The sequence below is a fragment of the Balaenoptera acutorostrata genome, chromosome 11, assembly GCF_949987535.1.
Source record: "Balaenoptera acutorostrata chromosome 11, mBalAcu1.1, whole genome shotgun sequence".
Taxonomy (NCBI): domain Eukaryota; kingdom Metazoa; phylum Chordata; class Mammalia; order Artiodactyla; family Balaenopteridae; genus Balaenoptera; species Balaenoptera acutorostrata.
In genome coordinates, this window is record NC_080074.1 from 41,502,982 (window position 1) to 41,529,179 (window position 26,198).

Here is a 26,198-nt window from a genome sequence, read left to right on the forward strand (position 1 = left end):
TTATTAATATAGTGGTTAAATGAAGAGTGGTTAACTAGTAGAATCCTAATAGCCTTTATAGGAAAACTGTTTTAAAAACAAATTCTGACATAAAGCTTTAATGTTTTATATCTCAACTTTTTAAAGTGAAGATTCAATATTTTTAAGTTATAATAATTTCAATGTTTCACATAAAGTTTGATTTTTGAATCAGACAGAATGAAGGAATTTTAAGATAAAAATTTCATGGATCAAAAGCTGGAGGTTGTTTGCCTTGAGGCATATGGCATGATTAACTTTGACTTTTTGGTTTCCCTGGTATTTTGCATATTTACTGCCAGTTTATTCTGTCCAAATCCTGCTTCTAGGCTTGCTAGGATTATATAGAACTGATACTCAATAAGTAACTTGCATATTGAAAAGAGCATTGTATGCTATTTAAAAAATATAGTCAAGGGCTTCCCTGGTGGCGCAGTGGTTGAGAATCTGCCTGCTAATGCAGGGGACACGGGTTCGAGCCCTGGTCTGGGAAGATCCCACATGCCACGGAGCAGCTGGGCCCGTGAGCCACAACTACTGAGCCTGCGCGTCTGGAGCCTGTGCCCCGCAACGGGAGGGGCCGCGATAGTGAAAGGCCCGCGCACCGCGATGAAGAGCGGTCCCCGCACCGCGATGAAGAGTGGCCCCCGCTTGCCGCAACTAGAGAAAGCCCTCGCACGAACCGAAGACCCAACACAGCCAAAAATAAAAATAAATAAATAAATAAAGTAGTTATTAAAAAATATATATATATATAGTCAAGAAAGACATTCATCACATTTTTTCATTAAAAAAGCCCTGAATAAGTTACACACACTAGTTATATGCATAACCATCACATATTAATTCTATATATACTGTATAGAATGACTTTCTCTTTGCTGACTTTTCAGAACTAACTTTTTCTTTAATCTTTGCCTTCTTTCATATCCTGTGGTTAGCAATACTGGGAAGGTGTTACCATAAAGTTGAAGCAATGAGCCAGAATATTAATATTTCTTTCAGTGGGTTAGGCATGGATTGATGACATTATGATGGAATATGATTACTTGCCATTTTTAAATGATGGTTTTGAAGCTGGCCCAATGTCCTCAAGGGTGGTAAACAATATAAAACACCTTGCCTAAATAAAAATATATTAGATGATTCTTTATTCTGTAAGCCATTACTTGGCCATTCATTCATCCTTTCAAATTCACTGATCAAAAAATGTTTACTTTAGGGGCTTCCCTGGTGGTGCAGTGGTTGAGAGTCTGCCTGCGGTGCAGGGGACACGGGTTCGAGCCCTGGTCTGGGAGGATCCCGCATGCCACGGAGCGACTGGGCCCGTGAGCCACAATTACTGAGCCTGCGCATCTGGAGCCTGTGCTCCGCAACAAGAGAGGCCGTGATAATGAGAGGCCTGCGCACCGCGATGAAGAGTGGCCCCCGCTTGCCGCAACCAGAGGAAGCCCTCGCACAGAAATGAAGACCCAACACAGCCATAAATAAATAAATAAATAAATAATTTAAAAAAAATGTTTACTTTAGTGTTAGCTATGTGTTAGGAAATATGCTGAAGGGCTCCACAATGAACTAACGTAGCCCTCACTCTTATGAAATCAATACAAATTAGATTCAAAGTACAAAACGGATTCAATACAATTTTTAATATACAGCCACTCAGAAAACATCTATTGCAAGGATCAAAATTTTAAATGTTTAACAGGACTAGACATACAAAGAATAAAAAGAGCACTGGGTATTAAAAAAAAAATCACACAGCCTTCCTAGGTTATCTGTTTTCCCCACTCTTCATAAAGATATGGATACTGAGAAGTATTTCTTTCCTGCAAGAAATGCAACAGCACAATAATAACTAACAGTGCAAACTCAGCTTCAGTGTCAGGAAGAGAACTGGTGGAGGCTGGGTCTTGCCTGAGATCACATGCCAACATCTAAAGGGGGCCATGCTGTAAACCTGGAGGAATTTCATCTCCGTGTTGCTAGATGTTCCGATTACTTTCAAAAGGAATGGAGAAATTTGAATTTTTAGGTAAAATTCCATATTTTTTCAGTGTTGGCTTAGATTTAAAAACAAACACACAAACTCAAAAGTTTGCCAAAAGTAACAGCTTGGCAGGTCAGATTGGGTCTGTGATTTCCAACCAGTGTGTAATCTCCCTGGATCTTTCTGCTCAAAAATTCTGTAAGATGATTTACTCAGCTTTATAACAAGGTACTTTGGAAAATTTTACCAAATTGTAATTGGTAGAGACTTCAAGAGTTATATGTGAAGAAACAATCCTTTCAATTGGATTTATTATATTGGTAATTTGACAGGTAAATGTTCTTTGCAACAAGTCATCTGTGTTAGTTTAATATTTTTAATCAAAACATAGAATTCTATAAGTTGCATAAATGATGGTGTTAAAGACTGTTTATATTCATGGTTAGGAAGAGCAGTATATTGCCTCATAATAGCAAATAGTGTCTAATAGTCCTTTAAAAAAAAAAAAAAGAGTCTATTTTCCCTAAACACTTCAATTTTTTTTTTTTTTCCCACACCACGTGGCTTGTGGGATCTTAGTTCCCCAACCAGGGATTGAACTCAGGCCCCTGGCGGTGGAAGTGCGGAGTCCTAACCACTGGGCCGCCAGCAAATTCCCTAATTATTTTATGAAGGGATATCATGCACAACTGTGTTACTTGCACATGGCATAACTTCAAAGGTGCAAATCATAAAGACTATGATATAGATGGTGCTCCCATGCAGTTTAAAATTTTTTGTAATTTATGGTATATAATGAACCTTATCTTCTCTAACTATTGCAGAAATCCCTTGGGACAGATGGGATAGATCTGGCTGCTGTTTGCCAACTTTATGTTGCAGGTACAGTCCAAAGAAATTTAGCAACTTGCCTGATGTCACACAATAATTCCTGATAGAGTCAGGCAAAAATGTAAATCAACTGATCCTTTATCCTGAGTCCTTAAGGAGGCATGAAAAAAAATGATAAATTGACTTTTCACTTCATAGTTTGAAAAGCACTTTCACAGACATCTTTTCATTGCGAATTAACTATCAGTGCATGATAATGGGGGACTGGAGACAGAAATGACTCCTCTATCACCTGCGATTTTTCTATTACTCCTCCACATATGCATTTATTTTAATTGTCTTACTACAGGCTGTCAGTTCAAGTATATAATTTCCATCATTTCCAATAAAACTATTTAAATTTCTTAATTTCCTAATAATATCACCTTCTCATGTGATTTGATCACCTAATCCATTCTTTCCACACTTAACATGAGGGTCTATTTCATCACATAACTATGTGTGTATAGTCTCTTTATTTTCATCTCTGTGCCTATTTTGTATTGTACTCTTTTTTTTTTTTAATAAATTTATTTATTTATTTATTTATATTTGGTTGTGTTGGGTCTTCGTTTCTGTGTGAGAGTTTTCTCTAGTTGCGGCGAGCAGGGGCCACTCTTCATCGCGGTGCGCGGGCCTCTCACTACCACGGCCCCTCTTGCTGCGGAGCACAGGCTCCAGACGCGCAGGCTCAGTAGTTGTGGCTCACGGGCCCAGCTGCTCCGCGGCATGTGGGATCTTCCCAGACCAGGGCTCGAACCCCTGTCCCCTGCATTGGCAGGCAGACTCTCAACCACTGCGCCACCAGGGAAGCCCTATTGTACTCTTAATACTTCTCATTTATACTTTCTAATTTATCCTTATTATTTTGACATCTGCTCCTATAAATCTATAATTTTTAAAATGTACCTCCTTTGTTCCCTGTAAACCTGTAATATCCAGTATAGCAGCCACGAGGCACGTGTCTATATAAATTCAAATTACTTAAAATAAAAGATGCACTTCCTTTGTCATATCACACACACTTTAAATACTCAATAGCCACATGTGACTAGTGGTTACTGTATAATCTAGTACAGGTATAGAATAATTTTATTATCGCAGAAAGGTCTATTAGACTCTTGTATACTAATTAGCCATCTGTTTTTCCTCAACCCATGCTCTTTTTCTTCTTGAGTTTTTCTCAGGCTTCATGAAGGTAGTTTCTTATCCAAATATTGTTTTTTATATATTTAAAATATGAGTATAATGATGCTGCATCTTTTAATGTTATATAGAGACTTCAATTGCAAGGGTTTAAGTCAGAATATATCTCCCGTCAAGCAGTGGCATTGGCCCAATAGGAGGAACATGACATATTTCTTCTTTGTGTTTTTTCCAATACATTTTTACATTTCTCACTTCTTTATCCATTTGCCTAAAACAGCAGATTTATCTAAATGCTAACAGTGATTTCATTATTCATAGAATCGATTGGCAATGTTAATCATAAAAAGGAGAAATGATAAGAAAAATATTGCCTCTGCCAATGACAGTCTGATCTTGAGTGACACTTTAAAGCAATAAATATAAAAAGAGGGCCATAACATTTAAACTTAAGGAAAACGAATGAAAAAATTAGCATTGCCCTTAATGCTTAATTATTCAGTGACAGCTGAGGCGCTGAACTTTTCATGAACCTTTCGATACAGGATTAGGGATTATTCATAGTGCTCAAGACTCAGTGAGATTCATAAACTAAAATATACCCCACTCTAACCTAGGATGAAGGAAACTTTTCATAAAACGTAACTGCCTGTAGACTATTTTTTTGAAAATGATGAAATTTTAATAAGTGGACAGAAAACTCATCTTGGCAAAAACAAAATATAATTTCACACATTGGGATAAAACGTTGATACACTGGCATTTCTCTCTTAAGAAATGAAGTTTTTAAAATCACACTCTTTCAGAAGATACAGTTTAAAAAATCACCAAACCTTTCAGGTTTTACCCTTTGGTATGATCTTCTCAAAAAATGAACTTAAAAAAGAAAATGGAGAAAATACCATAGAACAATTACCAGTCATGGCTCAGGGAACTGAACAAGGAAAAGTGGTCAGTATTATAAGATTATGGTGGATCATCGTACATGGTTTCAGGGATTCCGAGTCATAGCCCATCGGGTTTTATGAGATTCAGTTTTCTATCCACTCATTGATTACAATGAGTACATAAAAGTCAAGTGGAAGCACATACAAATGAGCCATAGAAGGGCTGGGAGAGCACCCGCCACCTTATCAGTATGCAGGAGCTTAGAGGACACCCTTATTTAACTGCGTGGCTTCTGTGTAAATGCCAACCTATTTAACCATTTGTGTGCTTGGCAAAGGCAAAAGCATTTTCGTAACAGTCAACACTTACCGTAGAGTAAAGAGAAGAAGTGCTGGAGACCAGTGATAATGAAGAGCCATGAACTGAAGAAAGCAAAAAAGAACAAGAGGTGAAGTAATGAAGTCTGCTCAGAACCACCCGGCCTTTACTGAAAAGTGAAGAATAGTGGTTAAGGAAATAAAAATAACATAAGAATCTGAGAACAAGTCTGCTGTCATTTTTTAGAGATCGAAATGTTGAGCCATGGAAAGGTCCCTAAACTACCTCCTCCACCACGTTACAGAGAAGAACTGACAAGTGCAAGCCCTTCTAGCATGCTTTGCACGTATTGAAAACTAGAGTAAACTCCCACATAATAAATAATCAGAAAATCATGGACACCTAAAGTTGCCATGAAAGTTTAAACTTTAAAAAAACTTTATGTATTTTATTTAATTTCATTTTTATACAACAAAGATCCATTTTCACTTTTTTTCTCCATAAACTTTCAGGGAAATAAGCTCTTCCAGCGTTATCTGTGACGAGCTGATTATACCCATTCTAAGGGAGAAGGATGGTTTCCTTCCTAATTTTAGTAACAGAAAAGTACTTCTTATTTCAAGGTGGTGTCTCATTGAAATTAAGGATGGAAATTTCATACTGTCTTTTAGGTAGGTGCATCAAAATACCAATCTTAAACAATTAACAGAATGATTTCTATTTCTGCAAGTCCAATGTACAATATTAAGCCCAAAAGGTGCATAAAATTGTGCTTAATTATATTTGTAGAAAAGTTCATCCTCTTTTCATTGTGGGATAATATGAGGTTATTTCTGCTTACTCATCCATTAAATAAACATTAGTCAAATGCACACAATGTGACAGGCCCTTGCTAGATGCCGGGACTGTAAAATTGAATGTCACAATCCTAGGAGCTCAAAAAGAAGTAGAAAGATATGTAACTAAAAAGATAATCACAACAGGGTCATATAAATACTATTAAGAGCAATGTTCTGGGTACTACAAAAGTACCTGGGGGTGCTCACGACCTGGTCTGGAGAGGACCAGGAAAACTGTGTAGGATAGAGGCAGTTGGGATGAAAATAAAGGGATGAATTTGAGAGACACCAGGAAGAACCTTTTTAAAACTGATGTGGGTCAAAAGCGGAATAAAAGACGACTCCCAGAGTCCTAGCTTGAGCAAATCACTCTGTGAGATGTGAAAAATGCTAGTCATCTTTAAACAAAAGCACATTCTTTCAACTTCTAGTAACACTGGTATGAACTTAGACGGTTAGCATGGTGTACCAGTAGGAAGGTGGACGATGAATTAGGAGATCCCATTTTTAGTCTTTTTCTGCTGCTTAGGTCTATAACCTTAAAGTTTGTGGCTCAGTCTCCTCATCTTTCACCGTGAGCACCGGGCAGGGAATCAATAAAGTCCCTTACATTTCCTGTCCAACAATTCCTTGATTTTAGAGCATAATTTAAGAATTATAATAATTCAGTATTCAATGTACAGACATCAAAAAGCCATCTCACCCACTGGGGCTGGCCTTCAACAGTTCAGATTATTTAATTCTCATACATGGAAGGCCAGAATTTCCCAGCATATAAAGAGCATTCGCTCTGTCAATGAGGCATTCTAGAAAGCCATCAGTATGCTTAGCAAATCATTTTTCCAGTATTATAAGAGGCCTGTCTGTGAAGAGAGTGACAGAACCATTTCAGAAAAGCGATGACTTTACATTTCAGATTAATTACATTTTGTCTACACTTGAAGCAATCAGCAGACCCTCAGGGTAAAATTCACTACCTGTCATGGTGAATTCAGTGGTTTGGTTAACATCCCAAAAGGCAGTGGCAACTATGGTCAACTGATTTAGTACCAGCGTGTTAAATAAATGTACAGTGGTAACCTGAAGACCAGGAGTCAATTTTCACAGCTACCTCAATTATAGTCAGAAGATACTTTAAATAGGAAGGTGGGAAGGGGAAAGAGAAGGGAACAGAACTATTCTTGACTCTGCTTTCATCCTTAGAAATTACAGATACAGAAATCAGGGCTAATAAAGTTACAAAACTAGCTCATGTTCATACCACAGATAAATGGATGACCAGAGGTTTAAACCCTTGGTATGCTTAAAGATCTAGAGTCCCTTCTTTTATACAGACTTACTAAGGACTAGGATAGTAGGGCTGATTACACGTCTGATTTTATTCTATTCTATTTGAACTTCTGTGTTTACCTTTATTTTATCCTTAGCTGATATGCTTTATAATATGTGTACCACAATTTTCCTTTGTGGGTACTTAAAAATCATTCATTAAATCAAAGAAGAAAATCTCTCAAATATTATCATCAAGTTTGACATTTGAGGTTATACAGTTTAGAAAATTACATACATTTGAAAATCAATTAAGCCTCCTGAGTTTTGCAAAGAGTTTTTGTTATAAAGTATTCATGTAGAACTTTACAACTACAAAGACATTTATTAGGTCAGGTGAGAATCTTAACGTAATGGATAAGGAAGTGTAACTAATAAAGCAAAAAGCAGGCACAATATGAATTCGAAAATAATATGATAATAAAAATTAACACCAGAGGGAGTTTCTGAGAATAAAAGTCGGCAGCATGTGGTTGTTTCATAAGAGAATTTTTTCTGGTTTATGTATCTTCTATGGTTTTTGAACTGAGGTGTCAAACAAAACAGTCACTTGGATATTTGGCAAACCAGGGTAAATAGTCTTTAAAATTACACAGATTTCTGTATGAGAACACCAGACTTACTCTGAACTGCTCTATAGCCAAGTATTAGTCTAAACAATTTCTGGCATATTTCCAAATACAGAAAGAAACAGAAGGTAATGCAGACTAAAATTTCTTCAAGCTTCAGGGCTCCCAAGTGAGAGTTTTACTTATTTACTTTGTTGAGGGAATCCTTGTGACGTGAGTGATGTGATAGTTTTCATGTCTGAGTTAACTAAAGTAACTTCATCTTTATTTCCCCCGATGCCTACCTTCTTCCATGCTGTCCCTGAATGAGCCTGAATGGCTGATGGCCCGTGGCCTCTCCTCCAGAGATGTGGCACTCCCACAAAGCTGGGAGTCGTCATAGAGATCGAAGGATGAGTCTTGGGCTGGGATGCTGTTTGAGCGCATCATGCTGGGCCCAGGAAGGTTAAATTGAGACAGATTTGTTGGGCTCACTGAAAAACAAAGCACACACAGCCTATTATTCTGGGATGTCTGCCTCTGAAATTTTCAATAGCAGTTACAGTGGAGTCCTCTTTTTTTCTAGCACTTTCATGGCAAGCAGTATGTCAATTTCTAAAGCAGTATTAAACAGAACCATCGAGTCACCTCTACTGTTTTTTGCCAGAAATAACATGGTATTTCCTGCTGCCCATTATGAAGGAAAGATTCTCTTCCTAGAGGCTGCACATTTCTTTTTAGAGAAAAAATAGATCACTTTAATGGGAAGAGCAAAAATAGAAAGGAATATAAAATACAAGAAATCTAAATTTCCCAGGAAGAAACGTTTGAAGCTTCCAACCAAAGACTTTCAGTCATTTTGAGTTCTAAATTTTTGTCAGTTCATAATCAGTACCATCATTATTATCAAAGTTAGGTTATAATAGAGGCAAATAAAAATTAAATATAATCTAATGTACGTGGTATCCATAGCTCATCGTGAGGTGAATCACATAAAACTACCTTCCACTGTGTCTAAGATGAGAATGTCACGGTGAGACTGTCAAAAGTCATAAACTTGTGTTTCCAAAGCAGTACCTTAAGTCTGTAATTTGGAATATGAATTTATTTACCTAGTACTTATTGCCAAATAGTTCTAATGACACTCAACTTTTTAGGCCAACTGATAATCATCAATTTAAAGAAAGATGTGGGTGACTGAATGTGTAATTACATTGGAAAACAATACTGTTTTAAAATTTGGAATAAAAGCAAAGCAGAAAAATTAAGAAATATATTTATCATAAATGCTCATATTTAAGAAACGCAAGTTGGTGCAGACATATGAGAAAGCAGGCAGGAAACTCTTAAGATAGGAAGAGAACTGCTGAGTACTTTCAAAGCCTTGGGGAATTTATGTCTTTGGCTTAGAAATAGTCTGATATCGTTTCAAAATATGCTATTTTTTTCTTTGACACAGAGACTACATTTCTTAATGTAATTACTGGATCTCAGAACAAAGTAAAATAGGAGGAGTACATACTATGAGATAACTTAAGGAGATTATCTCCTATTTGCCAGGCACTATGCTGGATATTTTACAGGTACTAATGAATCAATACACAGAACAACTCTGACACAGCTAGCTATGAATTAGAGTAAAAAAAGACCAAGAAAAGAAATTAAAAACCTAAGAACTGTATCTATGTGTGCATATGTGACATATAATAAAGAAAGAAAGAAACTGTGGATTTGCAAAGTCCCCAATCCATTGGAAGGAGGGAAGAAAGGATGGAAAGAAGGAAAGAAAGAAGAAAAGAAGAGAGAGCAAGAGAGTAAGAGAGAGAGATCTTTCAGGCACATTCCTTCAGTCAGCAGTGACAATCAATCTGATTGCTGAGGATAGCCAAAAGACACTCCAAAGGACATTCTAGACTTGAATGTTCATATTTAAGGTATCTGGATTGGGGAAAATCATACTCTTCTAGGTCCACAGTATGAATTGACTTTTTGCTAAATAAATGAAGTATTCAACGCAATGAAGTACATCATTTTAATATATGTATATAGAGGTTAGAAAGACATTTCATTCACTGTTTGGCTTTGCATAATTCTTACAGAATGGTTGCAGATATCCAAGTAAGTGTCCTTCTATAATTTTAAAACATAACACTTAGCTCATTCAAAGTGAAACAGTAATGAGGATTAGGGTAGACTTTAAAAGGAATAGTTTGTATTTATAAGCCCTTCTGATAGCTTCTCCATTGGAAATATATTAATTTTATTTAAGAATGTTCAATTAAGTTAAAATCTATGACAGGTCTCCTTTTTGTTATTGTGGTTGAATAGAAAGATAAATATGGCAAGATCCCTGGCTTCAAGAGTGACCTCTAGGGGAGGTGACTGAAAGGTAGAGAAATTAATAACATAGAATAGACTGAGAAAAGTTATGCAATAGAAGACAAAAGTATGACAGACAGAGAATTTTTGTAATGGGACACAAATTAGTACAGGGCTTCCAGTGGTGGCTTTGCTTTCCATTTGCTTTAGGCAAATACCTCCATTTCTACCCTTCAGTTTCTTCATGAATTAAAAAAAAAAAAGGCAGAATAAATGGCCTCTAAGATCCATTCAAAGCCAGGAGAAGACATGTAAACATTTCTAACAGGACAGATATAGGTGTGACTATATATTAGGGAAAAGAGGACTACTGACTTTGTCTTAAGTTATGTATCATACCAAAGCCACTGTTTTTATTAAATTATATGTTTATTTGTAATGATTTGAGGAGAACAGGAACTGACAGAAATATGGAGTGGGTTTTTAAATACCTCCAAGTTGCCCCCTGACTTTGCTGCCACATCTAGACACATCAGTTAGTGAGTTTATGATGTTGTTTTAATAAAAGTTGTCATATATAACCTAATTTTAATTTATTTTGTGGAATTTGGGAATATAACTGGGAACTAGGTGGAGATTCAAGAAATGTTTATTTGATCATTTAAAGAACTTCAACAACGAGACAAAATGAGTCTCACTAGGTTATGGGATGCCTCACAAGGGCTGTGACCAATAGCAAATGAAATTGCATCCAATAATTTATTATTTTTTATATAAATATATTCTGTTATGCTTTCTTGGGTAGGAATGGTTTCTAACATAGCTATCACGCCAGAAACTCTATACAAACCAGAGTTTACTTCGGCAGTAGCTCACAGTAGTCTACTAATAATGACATAATAGTAGTGATCTTAAATTTTAAATGTTTGTTATATATATGTGATTTTTTACAGTAATATTTCTAAAAATTTTATGTATTAACATATTTGCACTCTGTAGGCAAAAGGGTCCATCAAATATACAGAATTTGAAAGTTATACCATTCTTTGCCATTATGAGGCAAAGAAGTCTCATCATTGTGCATGTTTAGCTACAAAAACTTGGTGTTTGATATATATATTCATTAGTGCATGTGGAACCATGACCAAAATAATTGTTTTTTTCATTGCCAAAAGCTCTATTCTATATAGCAGGAATAGTTACAATAGAAGAGAAATAGCTTTGACTATCCCAACAGGGCGGAAAGTTGAAAAGTCCAAATTATTAAAGAATTTGGACAATCTGTTGGTCTATCATTAAAAAAAATCTTCTCAAGTGAAAAGAGAAAAAAAAAATGATACTATTTTATATGTGACTTTATAGAAAAGAAATCGATTTTTTAAAGCATTGGATCTATTAAATGATAACTGTCGTATTTAGACTTTATTTCGTCACCTTCCCTGTGTTTTCTATGACATTTACACAAATGATTTTATATTTCATACAAATTATGCTAAACACAAAGTAATCCAATGGCTCCAATAGTCATTTCTTTTCACTGCATTTATCCAAAAATGTTCACAGGGTATTATTTAATAGGAATTCTCATATGCATTTTCAGGAGAGTTTTAACTTTAAAATGATAAAAGAAGTGATCGTGGAGTCATGGAATCACATATTTTTCTTCTTCCTTATTATTTCTATTTTCTATTTTTCTACAAAAAGATAATTCATTTTCTTATAAGGATTAAAAAAACTTAGAAAATAAGGAGGCGTTTTACTGGTTTTTAAGAGGACTCTGAGAAAACCCCTAGACTTAAAGTCAGGTGTTCTGGCATCAATTACTGCCTCTGCCCCTTACAAGGGGTGAGACTTTTTTTTTAAGTCAAATAATCTCTTACTGCCTCTGGATCTTAGACTATAAAATAACAACAGTATTACCTATGTCAACTTGTTGTCATGAGCAATAAACTGCATAATGTTTGGAAATTATTTTGTGGACAGTAAACATACAAATAAAAGGTACTGTTAAGGTGTCTTTAACTCCTCTTTAAATGAACCATTCTTATGGAGAGATGCTAGGGCTCCTGGGAGAGCAGGTGGTGTAAGGAACAAGATGAAACTGATGTTTTAGAATATTTTACCCAAGTTGGAAAAGTGGTATTTTCCTGTTGCAGAAGATGACATGGCAGAAGGGGAGACCAGGGGCGACTGATTGCCGGTGTCCTGCAGCCCTCCGGTAGAATGCGAGCGCAACCACTCTTTGCCCTCTTCTTGGTTGGCCTGCCGAGATGACGGGGTATATCTGCAAAACAGCACAGCTAAGACACTTCAGCACATCTGCAAGGGCAAGGCAATACTGAGACGAGAAAACAGTTGAGAGGAGCTAACTAGTCAGACCGAACAACATTCTCAAACAGATTGAATCTAATTATAATTGCTTAGTTCTTCCAGATGATTTGACACCATCTGTTTGAATCTCACAGGAAAAAAAATAAAGGATTTTGAAAAGAAAATGATGCTTCTGTGAGACATGTAGTTGAAAATCGTAAGCAGTGAGCAGACAGCCAGGTTAATCGAGAAGGGCTCAAAAGCACAGTGTTTAGAAGGATGTGAAGAGGGTGAAAAAACAGACTAAACATGGTGGACAGTAGTAGGCCAGAAGCCAAGGGAATTGCAGTAATGCTCACAGGAAGACATAGGAAATAGAACACAAATTGACAGATCATTTTTGTAAAAAAAAGGAAAAACACTTTTTGGTTAAAATGCCACTTGACACCATGTCTGGATTTTTAAAAAAAAAAAATGGAGAGAGAAATGGGCTTACTTTATTGGAAAATAAATTTCTGGAATGAACTCTTAGAATGGAGTAATTGCAAGCTGTTTGCTCTTGCTAAGGAAGTGGAGAGGAGGAGGAGAACAGAGAAAGACCTATTTGGCCAGAATTCACTTTTATCAGAGTAAGTAAATTCTTAGTACCAAAGAGCAGTTGACTTATGTTCATACAGTGTTATATCTCTATTCATAGTTCCTTCCATATCTTCTCATCAGCTAAAAGTGTACAGTAAAGGATGGCCATGCATTAAATTTTATTTTTTATGAGGAACTGAATAATTACTTTGATATTATGATGTAATACTAGGCTAATTCATGTCTATATTGATCTGATAGATACCAGCACTCCTGAAAAATAGAAAATAAAGCTCTTCTGAGTTTTTACCAAAAGGATTCTTTAAAAATTATACCTTAATTACAGTATTTGTCATCTGATGATGAAAATATGTGTTCTTTGATTCAAATGAGAGCATCCTTCAACTTTTTAACATTCACTGGCCACATCTGTAGACTATATGGGGCGAGGTTTTGTAAGCATATGCCTCCAAGACGCAAATGTTAGGAAAATTAAAATTTTGTTTTAATTTTCAGACGTGAGTTCTGAATTCGACTAAAAGTTGCTGCCTCTGAAATAATGGCTTTTACATTAGATTTAATTTACTGAGTTTTGGCCTCTAACAAAATCTCTACCTGAGGGCCATCTCACCAACTCCTCAGGCCAGAGAAAACATCAGGATTAAAAGTGATTTCATCCTCGATGTCAGGTGCTTCTTCGCAAACAAAAGAGGAAAGAGGTAAAGAGACAGCACAAAAAGTTTACGTAACAACAGAGAAAGGCAGCAATTGTGCTGAGAGAAATATATACCTTAGTCCCTTTTTGGGTAGTGTATTTCTGTCAAGCTGCATGCTGTTAAAACAAAGAAAACCCCTAAGGACATAATGTAAACAAAACTTCGAAATTACACATCCAACATAAATGGTTCTGTTTGAATTACACAAAATAAGTCTTTTTGTAACACATATTTAATGCTTAACTCATTGGAAAAGGCCAACCAAAGGAGACCAGATGTCCATTGTTGTGATACCTTCGATGATAATTTAGTGACAGGACTACGAGAAGATAGATTATATGTTAACATAATTCTCCTCTAGATTCTATTTACCTAGTCCTATGGTAGTTTTTCCTTCCCTATGCAAATAACTAGACTTCTGCTATGATTTCACATGCAGGAGAATCATAGAGGTGGAAATAAGAAAGATCTTCTCTGCCTAAGTTAAAGTGACAACTTCCAATGGACAGAGAAGATATAAAACACCTTTTAATACTTATTTTTTGTATTTAAATGATCTTTAATAAAAATGAAGGCAGATGTAATCCCACTTACACATAAGAGAAGAAAAATAATACATACTATCTGCTTGAAATGTAATGTTTCTGGCATCATTTAAATATTTTAATGAAATTAAACTATGCCACTTTTTAGAAATTATAAATTAGATGTTTAAAAGGCTATAAGCTTTCAGTTTCTATTTTAAAAAATTCCCAATTGGTCTTAGAAGGGGAAGAAAGAATGTGTCTGGAGAAAATGAGAAGTGGCCTTCCTAAAAATAGAGGAAGAGGGTGTCAACAACTAGGTGGGATAAGTCTAGGAATTTCTGTTATAATCTTTGGCATGTGGCTAAGCAAGTAATAAAATTAATTTGAATTTGCAGAATGATACATCTCTTCTGTTAGAACCTCAAATGATCAAAATTAAATACACATGATATGCATAATGGGGATGATACAACATGAATGCAAACACATTGACTTGAAATTTAATCACTCAAAATCAAAGCTAAAATGTTTTCTTCTATGTGTACTCCATTATTTAGCACTGCAATAGAAAGCATCCGAAAGCATCATACAACTTTTACTTTATGTTTTGGGAATGTCCACATAGGGTAATTACCATATTATGTAGAGGCCAGTTCTAGCATACATCTTGACTATAGATGTGTTTTTAGTAGTGTAGATAAACCAACAAACAAAAAGGAATCATACTGAACAAATATGAGAGACCTCTAAATATAAACTACACAATGCTGAAACATTAATATAGTCATAAGCCATTTTAAAGATTATCTCTTTCATGTGTGCAAATTTATTCAATTGCAGAGTACATTGAAAATAGGCATTGTTTTGCCCATGTTATTAATTGTATAAACATTATGTGTTTGTATGATGCAGAGAATTTAATGAAAGAAAAATCAGAAAAAAATTTAAGTTTACCAATATAAGTTAAAACTTTAAGTAGAAATATCTATTTGAATCTGGATATTAATGATTTTATACTATAGACAGTTTTCACAAACCCTGAAAAGTCGAAAACTCTTACGCCTGCCTAAGTGAAGGAGGAATTTTAACCAACAGTCTGAAGAAGACAGGCACCGTTTCAGTGCACGGTTATAAAGGCAGAGGAGCCAGATCTGATAGTTAAAAACGAGCCAGAAATTTTAAAATTTGGCTACAACTTTAAATTATTTTTAAGGTTTGGTTTAGTCACAAAAAACAAAATGAACAAAACAAATGTGAACTATTAATAGTTATAACCAAAGGCCACCAATGATCTAGAGCAGTTAGAGGAAAAATTGTTAAAGAATTTGTTTGTTTGTTTATGATATTTTAATGAGGAGAAATTTAGACTAAAATTAAAATCTGAATGAAAAACTATTTAACAGTACTAGGATAATGAGTATCAATAAAGTCTTCTGAAATCGTAGATAAACAGGTAAGTCATGGACTTACATGTATCTCTATTATATTTTTCTAATTACTTTGTCTTAAATATTACACTTTGGCACATTTTCTCTTAGGCATGGCTCTTTGGTTTCCTTGATGTTCCCAACATTCTGCGGACTTAATTATGATTAAGCCAGGATCTCTGATAGGATCTAATTTTCTCTTCAAGGGATCATAAAGTTCTTGGGTGTACTTTAAATGATTAGAATAAATTGCTATTGCTTGCAAATTTGTTTGCAAGAAAGAAAAAGCACAATTTCTTATATCAAAAATTATTTCAATCCAGTAGTCCATTGGAAGAAACTAATTAAATGTTTATATTATATAATATACCTATGAAGATAATTTGCTTTTCACAGTTTAATATTCATCAATATATTTTACTAAGAACCAAGGGCAGAACATTCATTTATTCAAAATGAGTTTATTTAAAATTTATTTTAGAAAAATTATTTATCTGGCTATTTATAATACATCCATCTGTAAAATTGGTCTATTTAAAAGACTGAAAAAAAAAAAGATTTGCTTAAAGAGAATAAGTAACTGTGTATTTGCCAGTGTATTTCTATAGTGAGACTATATATATATATATGTATACTGACTTCTGTTAAAATATAGATCAAAGTAAAATATTAACATTGCATTTATGTTGCATAAAACTCATCAATCTTAACATCCGGTTTTATTTGAGGGTTACTTGGTTACAGATAATTACTTGACCATTTTTCTGTGTTTTAATGTATCAATGCCAAAGAAGTAGGTTGATGGTTAAATGGTCAACTTGTTGCAGTCATATTCATGATTAAAAACTAATCAGTATCTTGGAGGTTGATTCTGGTTAACAAACAATAACCTATTTGCCGTGTGCTTAGTTTGAGGTGATATGTCAGCATCAATAATAGACTGAACAAAAGTTTGGGAAAGGTATCAGGCATTTTCAGTGACCAGGGGTGCTTTCACAAATAACTCAATTAAGATATACAGCCAAGACCATTTCTGAAAGCTTTAGGTGTGCCAAGAAACAAACGGCATTAAGTTCATCAGGAAAAACGGGGCAGTTTTAAGACATGTGCCTGGGGGAAAGAGTCAGTACCAAAATACCTGAGAAAGGATTTTTTAGGGAAGAGCATCTAGAGCCATTTTGGTCAACAGAGATGCTTTCTGGTAAGCATATTAGGTAAGGAATGCCTCATTATGGTCTTCATTTTAAGTTTAGAAGAAAACAGTAATTCATTAAATCAATGAGAAACACCTTGTAATGTGGTTTCTTTTTAAAGGGCCTACTAAAAATGTCACCGGTGTTGTAATTTTCTCTAAGAATTCATATCTGACAACTGATCTTTCTTCCACCTCGACTAGGATTCCCAGTGATCCATTTGCCATTTTTCCACAGAAATGCTAATAAAGCCAATCGAACATTTTACTCTGAGCATAATTGTAGAATCCATTTAAATTTGGTCTTTAAAAATGCTTAAATTATCCTAAGGAGCTGTGCTGTCCTGGAGCTCAAGCCAAATCATTGACATGTCTTGAGAAAACATCATTCAATACGTAAGTACATGCTATGAATTTTATTTAAATTGCCTGTTGGGTATATATGTATGCATTCATATTAAGAAACTAATTATTCAATTTTTTATGGATCCTTAATGGTTTTTTTCCTTCTACAAACTTGGTAATGAGACCAAAGAAAAGGCCCAGCCAGTCTCATCCATCTGACGTCCCTCTGCAAAGCGGCACTCCCACTGAAATCAAGGGAATTGAGCAGGGTGTGGGGAGAGGTAGGCACAATGCAGGGAGGAGGGGGAGAGGACTTCATCGACGCCTCCAGGAGAGCTCACCTTTCTGAGAGAGTAGATCTCACACTACCCGTTCTCATGAGCAGGCTCTGCACCTCGTGAGTGCCTGTGGTCAGTCCAGACAGGGAGCCGTGGTGGCTGAGGGGGAGGTCAATGGACTCAGAGCTCGTATGGAGGCTAGTCATGGATTGGTAACTTGGAGTGTCCTTGCTGCCAGCAGAGGAACTGCTGAGATTGGCAGCCCACACGAGACCACCTGATGTGAAAGAGTGAACCGATGCTGGGCTGGAAGCCAACGAGTGACTTAAGCTTATAACATCTGTAGTTAAGTCTGAGGGTTTATTGAAGAGAGGGCTGCTGCTGCCACTTAGCCCACCAGCACTGCCCATGCTGCCCGTACCAGACGACGGTGATTCCAGACTGCCTTGCCGCGCTAATGTGGTACTAGGACTGGGCATTACAGAGGAGGATTTCACACCCTCAGTATTAGGTGCAGAGGCAGATTTGCCACCTGCCTTGGCACCAAACAACCTAAAAGAAAAACAAATAACAACTTCAGTTGTTCCGAGAAACTAATATCCACATTTAATATTTAGGGTTACAGTACATAGAGCCCAGTGTGCTTTGGTGGACCGAGCTACCGAGCACTTCCTGTCTCTATGTTAATGAACTTGATAAGCTTGAACTTCCAGTGCCAAAAATCTCTCATATTGCCAAAAGGATAAGTCGGTCCTGGGCTGCCACCCCCGTGGTGGGGGGACATGGGCCAAACAAAAGGAACTGTAAACCAAACATGAAAGTCCCTGGTTTTCACAATTAAGCGATCATGAGAATCTTTTGCAAAAATTAAATAGTTTGCACGTACTTGCTGCTACCTATTTACAGAACCATTATAATGAAACAACTTCTACGCATTCGGTATATAACATGTAAATTATGTTTCTTTTCTTTTTTTCTTTTCATTTTAACAGTTTATTCAAAATCTAAAAGGAATGCTTAAGGCAAGGTTTAGGAGGTTATGCTGTATAGCTGGTGGCCTGATTGACTTTCAGAGAGTATTTGGTTAGAAACAATATTGGACACTGACAGCAACATGTTGGTTTGTCTGTATTTTCCCCAAGAAAGACCAAAGGGTTTTATGTCAGTTGCCAGTGCTATTCAAATACACATCTGTAATAGTGATTTGAAACACAGTTGGTGCTAAGTTAGATGCTGGAGTTTAGTTCAGAAAACATTTTAGTTTTGTAAATGAAGCAGATGATATAATCGAATTTATGTAAATATGGAAATAAAGTGACATGAAGTAATGGCATAACGATGACTAATTAAGTTGCAGTGGAATCCATATTTCCTATAGTGAAACATTTTGTGACGAATATGAGAAATTGTTTCATAGGTAAGGGCCACTGGAGGGCACCACTGGCTTCTACTTAAGCAACAGAGATATTTACTCCCACTACTAGAGACTATTCTTTCAAACGCGAGGCAACATTTCAAAAAAACAGCTCTTCAGGACTAATATTGCTACTGAGAGATATAAAACCTCTAGGTTTTGCAAACAGCCATGTATCTGAGATTGCCTGAAATATAAAAGTAAATGGTTCAAGACCCTTGATATCTCCCAGATATCAAGGTTCTTGGGTTAGTCAGTATAATAAAAACATTAAAAATACTTAACATGTCATGAAAGACAAATCATCCTCTCTCATTTCATAGATGAGGAAACAGACCCAGAGAGGTTTGACTATTTGTCCCAAGTCTTTCACTGTATGTATTTTCCTGCCACTTAAAAAACACATCAGTATTTAAAACAGTGATATCTCGAAGGAGAACTCTGCATATTCAATACCAAAGACAGTCCCGGTGCAGAAACCAAGTCCTGCTGCTTATCAGAATCATATCAAAGAAAGCTGATGAAGAGTTAGAAAACCTAGCCCATTCCTTAGTTACAATCCTGTATCAAACATCCAAAGTTTTTCAAATTCTGTCAGTCATATCATACCTTGATTTTCATTCATATGTCAAGATATGGTACTATATACATCTGTCCATTGTGATCCAGTACTGTACAAGGAACACAACTTCATCCACACTCATGATCATCAGCTCATTAAGAGCCAGCAAGATAATATAAACACTAGAAATGAATACCAATGGTCATAAAGACCTATTACGTTCTATTTTATTTTTAACTGTGGAAAGATGAAAATCTCTGGAAATTTTGCAAGCTACTATTTTATCATTCCCCCTAGGTATTGCCATCTGCTTTTAAGTCGCTCATAAATGCTATCTGTGTTGCTAATATGACAATGATAGTGAAACTACAAAGTTGAAGCAATTCTCAAAATGAGCGATATTTCTTTCACAAGCTATTTATATCATCAGCTTCATAAAACTCATTTTACTCAGAAACTGAATAACACATTCTAAGATATATGTGTCATAGAACATATATACTTAGGACACATATGTTTAGGATAGACATCTTTTATACGACAGGATATATAGGACATACATATATCCTAAGATATAGCATTTTATATCTTCTCAGCATCATTTTATGCTTTCTTACCTTCGAAATGTAGGTGAGGCAATGTCAGGATACTTGGACCCTGGCTGCCTGAGCCCTTGTGTCCCACAGGCACTAGCAGACGTGGGGCTGGATTTGGGGGAACCAGACAAAGAAACACTCTCTGAATCTGAGACTGCTACTTTTTCCTTCTCCTTGTCTGTCTGGTTGACAGTGACGGGACTCGAGCGCCCTGAGGCGATCTTCGTGGGTTCTCTCAGTTTCGAGGTAGTAGCACCAGCTGACTTACTGCTGACATTGGAATCTATACTGCTGGTGCTGGATCTGTGGCCACCTCGGCCGGGAATGCCACTGGTGCTGGATTTGGATGGGCGGGGCAAACTGCGGTATTGCAGGGAGGTCTTCGAGCTGACGTGCAGCACAACATCGTCCTGATTCTGTGAACCGTCCAAACTGGTTTTTCTCCCGGCATTTGACTTCCCACCAATGGCAGCAGATTTGGGGATCTTACCCAGTGTTGCTGAGCCACTTGTTATGCTGGCTCCACTGCTTGTGATCATGGCAGATGACCCTACTCCACTTGGTTTCTTAAATCCAAAAGAGCCAGTGGCCGTTGATCTTCCAATGCCTGAGGGGGGCTTTTTCCCCTCATCTCCACTGCTTTTTCCTGCATCTGAAGGAGACCTCTGTAGAGTCGATCCTTTCAGGGGAGTTTTCCCTTTCTCAGAAGCTTTGGCATCATCAGTTTTCCCTACTGAGTGAAAAATACACCAATTTATGTGCCTGCACAGTTTGATTTCACAATATTTCTTTAAACAAAGTGTAAAATGTGAATACTACTTCAATTCCTAAATAATCATTGTTTTAGATTTAAATAGGCATGTCCTCTTAATACATTCAGAGGATTAACTACAAAGCTATAAAAATATGGCTGTTAGAGGAAAGTGACAAGAGCTCAAGGAGATAAAATGAAAACGCCTATTTTGCTATTTATTATTGCCTTATATCTTGCAACTCCCTTCATTTATAAAGATAGCACTTAATCTCCTCAAACTAAGTGCTCAAAAAGGAATTCCTTTGACTATCTCTGAGATGATTGTATTTGGAGTCCCCCATTACATCAGTACTTCAGGTGGCACTATTTAAAATGAGGAACCATTTTTAAAATAGGGAGAGAGTCTTTTTTAAAAAAAAAAGGATAGTACAATTTGCACAATTCTTTCACTCTCGTTTTGCATCAAGTCTAATTCAGAAATGATGTTTCAAATCTCCAGCCTTCCAAGTAGATGAGCGTGACTGCTCTTGCTCTCAGAGTTGGAAGTGAAACGTAGCAGCAGAGTGAACAGAAATATTCCAAACTTTCATAAGAAAGTCAGAATGAAGGCAATCTTATGTTTACTAATAAGTAGGCTTATTTTATTTCCACATGATCATAAATGACTGTGGCAAAATAGACACTCACCAAATTACGATGATGCCCTCTAGAGGATGCCTGCAACGTTACATTCATGTGGATGCATATGACAAAGCATGTGAAATTTAGAAATTTAGCATGAAGAAAAATCTGATTTAATTAAGAAAAGCTACTATGAAAGACAAAAAGATCGAATGGAAACAATAAAACAATTTGGCATAACAGCTTTCAGATGACAAGCCTACCAGGGGTCTTGAGCGCACTGGTTCCAGCTTTTTGCCTAGATGGCGCTCCTCCTTGGGCTGACATGCCTCTCCTCCAGGAGCCTGTCTGTGAAACAGACAGGGAGGCTTTCTGCCCTGCCTTCTCAGGGTCTTCAGGAAGTCCAGAGGAAACGCCCTTCCACTTGCCACCTCCATCCCCATGGCTATCAAAGTCCTCCTCTGTTTTTTTCACCTCCTCGGTACTATCCCAGGGCTCATCTGTTGCAGATCGTTTCTCTGAATCTGTCTTCAGCTATGAAGAAAACAGGACAGAAAAACTTTGTGCAGAAAAGTCTATCAAGTGTGAATTGGGCCCTGGAATGTCCTTTCAGATAACTGGTTAAAAAAAAAAAAAAAAAGAAGCAGTGATTTGTATTTCAAAAGAGTTCTGAAGACTCCTCTATTTTTTTTATATCTGTCTTCATTTAAGTTTCATTAATTTTAGCCCTATAATTCTCAATTGCACATATTAGAGAATGTCAGAAGAAATGTGTGCAGAAAACCCCAATTGAACACTCCAGAGAGGAAGGCACTTTCTATGTCAAATCTAACAAGGAAAAGTAAGACAAAATAAAACTTAATTACCTAATATTCATTCTCGATTCACCATTCACAAGAGATCCAGCAATGTGTCTCAGAGATCAGTATAAAAGTAATCAGGAACTATCCAAAATCAGACTATTAAAATCATTTTTGGAGTTCTAGACACACATATTATTATAAAGACAGATATGGCAACATAAGGCTTTCTGGGTTAGACTGTAATCAACTGAAAATATATATATACATAAACTGCTTCAGTTTATGCAATTCCTTCAGATTAAGAGGTTGTGCTATGTTTTAATGCAATGCAACATAATTGGGGGGAAAATGTGGCAGAAGCACTGGGGAAAGAGAGAGGGCAATTCTCACCTGCATGTTCTTTCGGGACGGGGCAGTGGCGTTGGAGTAAGAGCTGACGGAGGACGTGGTGTTCAGGTCATCAGTGCTGATGTTATCCAGGGTGTCACTGAGGCCGCTGCTCACCGAGCTGCTGTCATCCCAGCTAAAGGCAAAACAGGCAGCAGTAATGAGCTGAGCACACGAGGCACGATGCAAAAGTCACCCACACTCCCATTTAACGTGTGTCACGCATTGGGAAGAGAATTCTTATTTTTTTAATCTTATGATGAAAAATGTGCACTTTCCATTTTTGGAAAATCATACTGCTAAGAACTGAGCGCAAACCTGAGAGTAATCTTATCGGAGGTTTGCTAAGAATCAGTGTCTACAGCAGATCCAGGGGAATGTTTATAGAATGAATGAAAATACTGCATGGCATCAGGAAAGAAGAACATTATCCATAACCTTTTTTTTTTTTCCCCTGAGAAGGCAATCAGGAGTCACACAGCATGTAAGAATTCACCCGTTGTGTTAAAAACTAAAAACAAAACAAAACAAAAAACTGGGCTTTGCTCAGGAACCAGAAAATCATTCCTCATTCTTTCTCCTACCAATAACTACTCCCAATCATTTACCAAATCTTGAAGATTGAGACTTATTCCATCATATCATCCCTCCTGCCATTTCTGGCCTGAGCAACATACAATATTCTTTTATCTGGCCTTCCTGCCTTCAGTCTTTCTCAATAAACTTCATCTGCTAAATTTGGGTCAGTGCTCAAATGTTCACATCTGGCCATGTCACTTCCTTATGTACCACTCTTCAAAGACTTCTCTTTACCAAGGTAGTAGATTCCAAAATGTAATGCACCTGCCCTGCGAGGTGCACAAAGTAATCCCTTGGGGCATAAGAAAAATATCTGAAATTCTGAATACATCTGTTCTTAATCTAAAGAAGAAGAAGTAAAATAGGCTATATTAATATTCATGTGCAGGCTAACATAGGCATCCTCACTTAGTCAGTGTGTCAGAAGATGCAGAAGTAATGTAGGGTGAGCAGGGTCACCTGAATGAGAATGGGAGCTCCACAGGGTGAAGGGTTGAACCATGGTTCTCTCACTTACTGGCTGGTTCTCAGTCTCCTATGATACACTGCTGCTCACCTGCACTCTATTAATTGAATTCATGTAAACTGGATACAGACAAAAGTTAAGTCTCATAAAATAGACAAGTGGCTTTAAAAAACCCGCCTGCAAATAATCCACACATTGAAGAGAATATTTGTAACGAAAACACAAGCTAACCGTAAAGGGATGGTGAACTGGTAACTTTTCCTACTCTGCTATGTGTACTTTATGAGTCTCACCACACATTCCAAATAAAAGTGATGCATTTAGATCATATAGCAAACCAACTAGAAAAGTAATTATCAAGAAGTAAATCTGAAATTTGAACTTATAGAAAATATCATTAATGATGATCTCCCCCCAGGTAAGTATTTTCCTTGAGATATTAGCTACTGAGAGCTTAAAACATGATGACCAAACACATTTATAACTCATATTATTACCAATAATAATTGTATTTTTAATGACAGCAAAAGAGTATTTTGTACCACTGTAGCAAATACCTGCCATTTGTGGCTGCTCAAATCTTTTGAATATCTTCCCTACATCTTATTTTGATAAGTTCCCACATTATGAGTCTTACCTTCTGAAGGTAGACTGCAAAAAAACTCACATTTCCAGACTCCCTTATAGACAGATATGACATATAACAAAGGGCCTACAGAGTCACAAATGAGAAAATCTTCTGGCAAACACAGTAGCAGTCATTCAATTTTTCTCTTGTAAACACTGGCAGATATCTGGTCTCTAATTCCAAGGGTCAGAGGTGCCAAGTAGAGGAAGTAGTGATGCCCTAGAGCTATGGTTGACTAAGCACCTACAAAGAGCCTGGTTCTCCAATCACCCCAATTATTCAGAGAGCCTTCTTATACCACTTCATTCCTTAAATTAGATAGTAGATTCTGTAGTTTGCAACCAAGAACCTCTATCAATACATTCATAATTTTAAAAATATTATTTCTTCTTTAACATATCTTTAAATTTTTCATGTTTATATATGCAGTGTAACACATATATTACCTTCTCATAGGAATGCATGCATATAATCATAAAATTATAAATATACACACTTGGGCAAGCACTAGTCTAAAGCAAAGTTCAGGCTCCTTTAAAAGACATACGAGGCTTTCCATTATGTGGCCCTAGCCTACCTCTTGAGCTTAAACTCTTTACATCCCCTGCCTCACTTTGCGCACTCTGACTTAGAGCTGCATTCAATTCCCATCACCATCACATTATTTCCAACCTCTGTCTTCAATCAAGGTACCCCTGTGCGTACTTGACTAACCCACATTTATCTCGTAATGCAGTTCTAGCATCCATCTTCTGGGAAGCCCCTTTTACCTGCCGCTGTCGGGATGAATTAGGTAGCTTCCCCTCTGCACTGCCATAATACTATGCAGACTTATAGGACTGGATTTAGCACATTGTTTTATAAATCTATGAATATGTGTCAAAATGGACCATTAGCCTGTGAGTTTTCTGAGCACAGAACTGTGGAGTATTTTTCTTTTAATTTCTACTATTTATGGCAATGGCTGACATAAATGTTTAATAAATTCTCATGTTTTATTGAGATTAAAAGAAAGGCAGTTACAGAGGTAATCATTCATAGTCATATGAAATGAATTTTTAAGAAATACTTACCACAATATATTCAGTACTCAAAGAGCAAAATTAAACAAAGAGGAAGTTTTACCTTTTTTTAAAAATGAATATTTTTAAAGTAACTATTTTTCTGGCAAGGAAGATAGAATCAATATTTCTAATAATAGCGTTTACCAATGTTAATCTTAGCATTAGCGACTAAAAGTAAATGTATCAACTCTTACTAGAATTTTAAAAAATCACTTGTTTTAAAACCATTTAAACACAAGGAGATCAGCTCGGTGCTTTGTGACCGCCTAGAGGGGTGGGATAGGGAGGGTGGGAGGGAGGGAGGAATACGCAAGAGGGAAGAGATATGGGAACATATGTATATGTATAACTGATTCAGTCTGTTATAAAGCAGAAACTAACACACCATTGTAAAGCAATTACACTCCAATAAAGATGTTTAAAAAAAATAAAAATAAAAACAAAACAAAACAAAAAACCATTTAAAGACTCAAATGAACATAATGACTTTGTAGTTAAAATGATATAAGTGAAAGAATACAAAATAAGATATAAAGTTTCAATCTCTTGATAGAAAAATAAAAATATATCAAACTAACAAACATCATAGACATGAAGAACAAATTTCCAAATTTATCCTGGTGTAATGTAAAGCACAATGGATTCCTAAAATTAAAGTCTTTCACTTGAGCCTTTTTTAGAGGGG

The 26,198-nt window shown here is 36.4% G+C and overlaps 1 protein-coding gene across 16 annotated transcripts in view; it reads right to left on the bottom strand.

The window, feature by feature from the left end:
* The window catches only part of NAV3 (neuron navigator 3), a 1,137,481-nt gene that overhangs the window by 69,465 nt on the left and 1,041,818 nt on the right, over window positions 1-26,198 (bottom strand). For 9 of the 16 annotated variants that reach the window (XM_057557681.1, XM_057557684.1, XM_057557691.1 and 6 more), the window contains 8 exons: window positions 22,780-22,912; window positions 21,850-22,120; window positions 20,233-20,944; window positions 17,703-18,191; window positions 13,945-13,986; window positions 12,389-12,549; window positions 8,252-8,440; window positions 5,282-5,334 (listed from right to left, as the gene is read on the bottom strand). In XM_057557681.1, the coding sequence (XP_057413664.1) occupies window positions 5,282-5,334; window positions 8,252-8,440; window positions 12,389-12,549; window positions 13,945-13,986; window positions 17,703-18,191; window positions 20,233-20,944; window positions 21,850-22,120; window positions 22,780-22,912 (2,050 nt within the window). The remainder of the gene's footprint in view (window positions 1-5,281; window positions 5,335-8,251; window positions 8,441-12,388; window positions 12,550-13,944; window positions 13,987-17,702; window positions 18,192-20,232; window positions 20,945-21,849; window positions 22,121-22,779; window positions 22,913-26,198) is intronic. The other 7 variants (XM_057557682.1, XM_057557687.1, XM_057557685.1 and 4 more) reach the window with 4 other exon arrangements.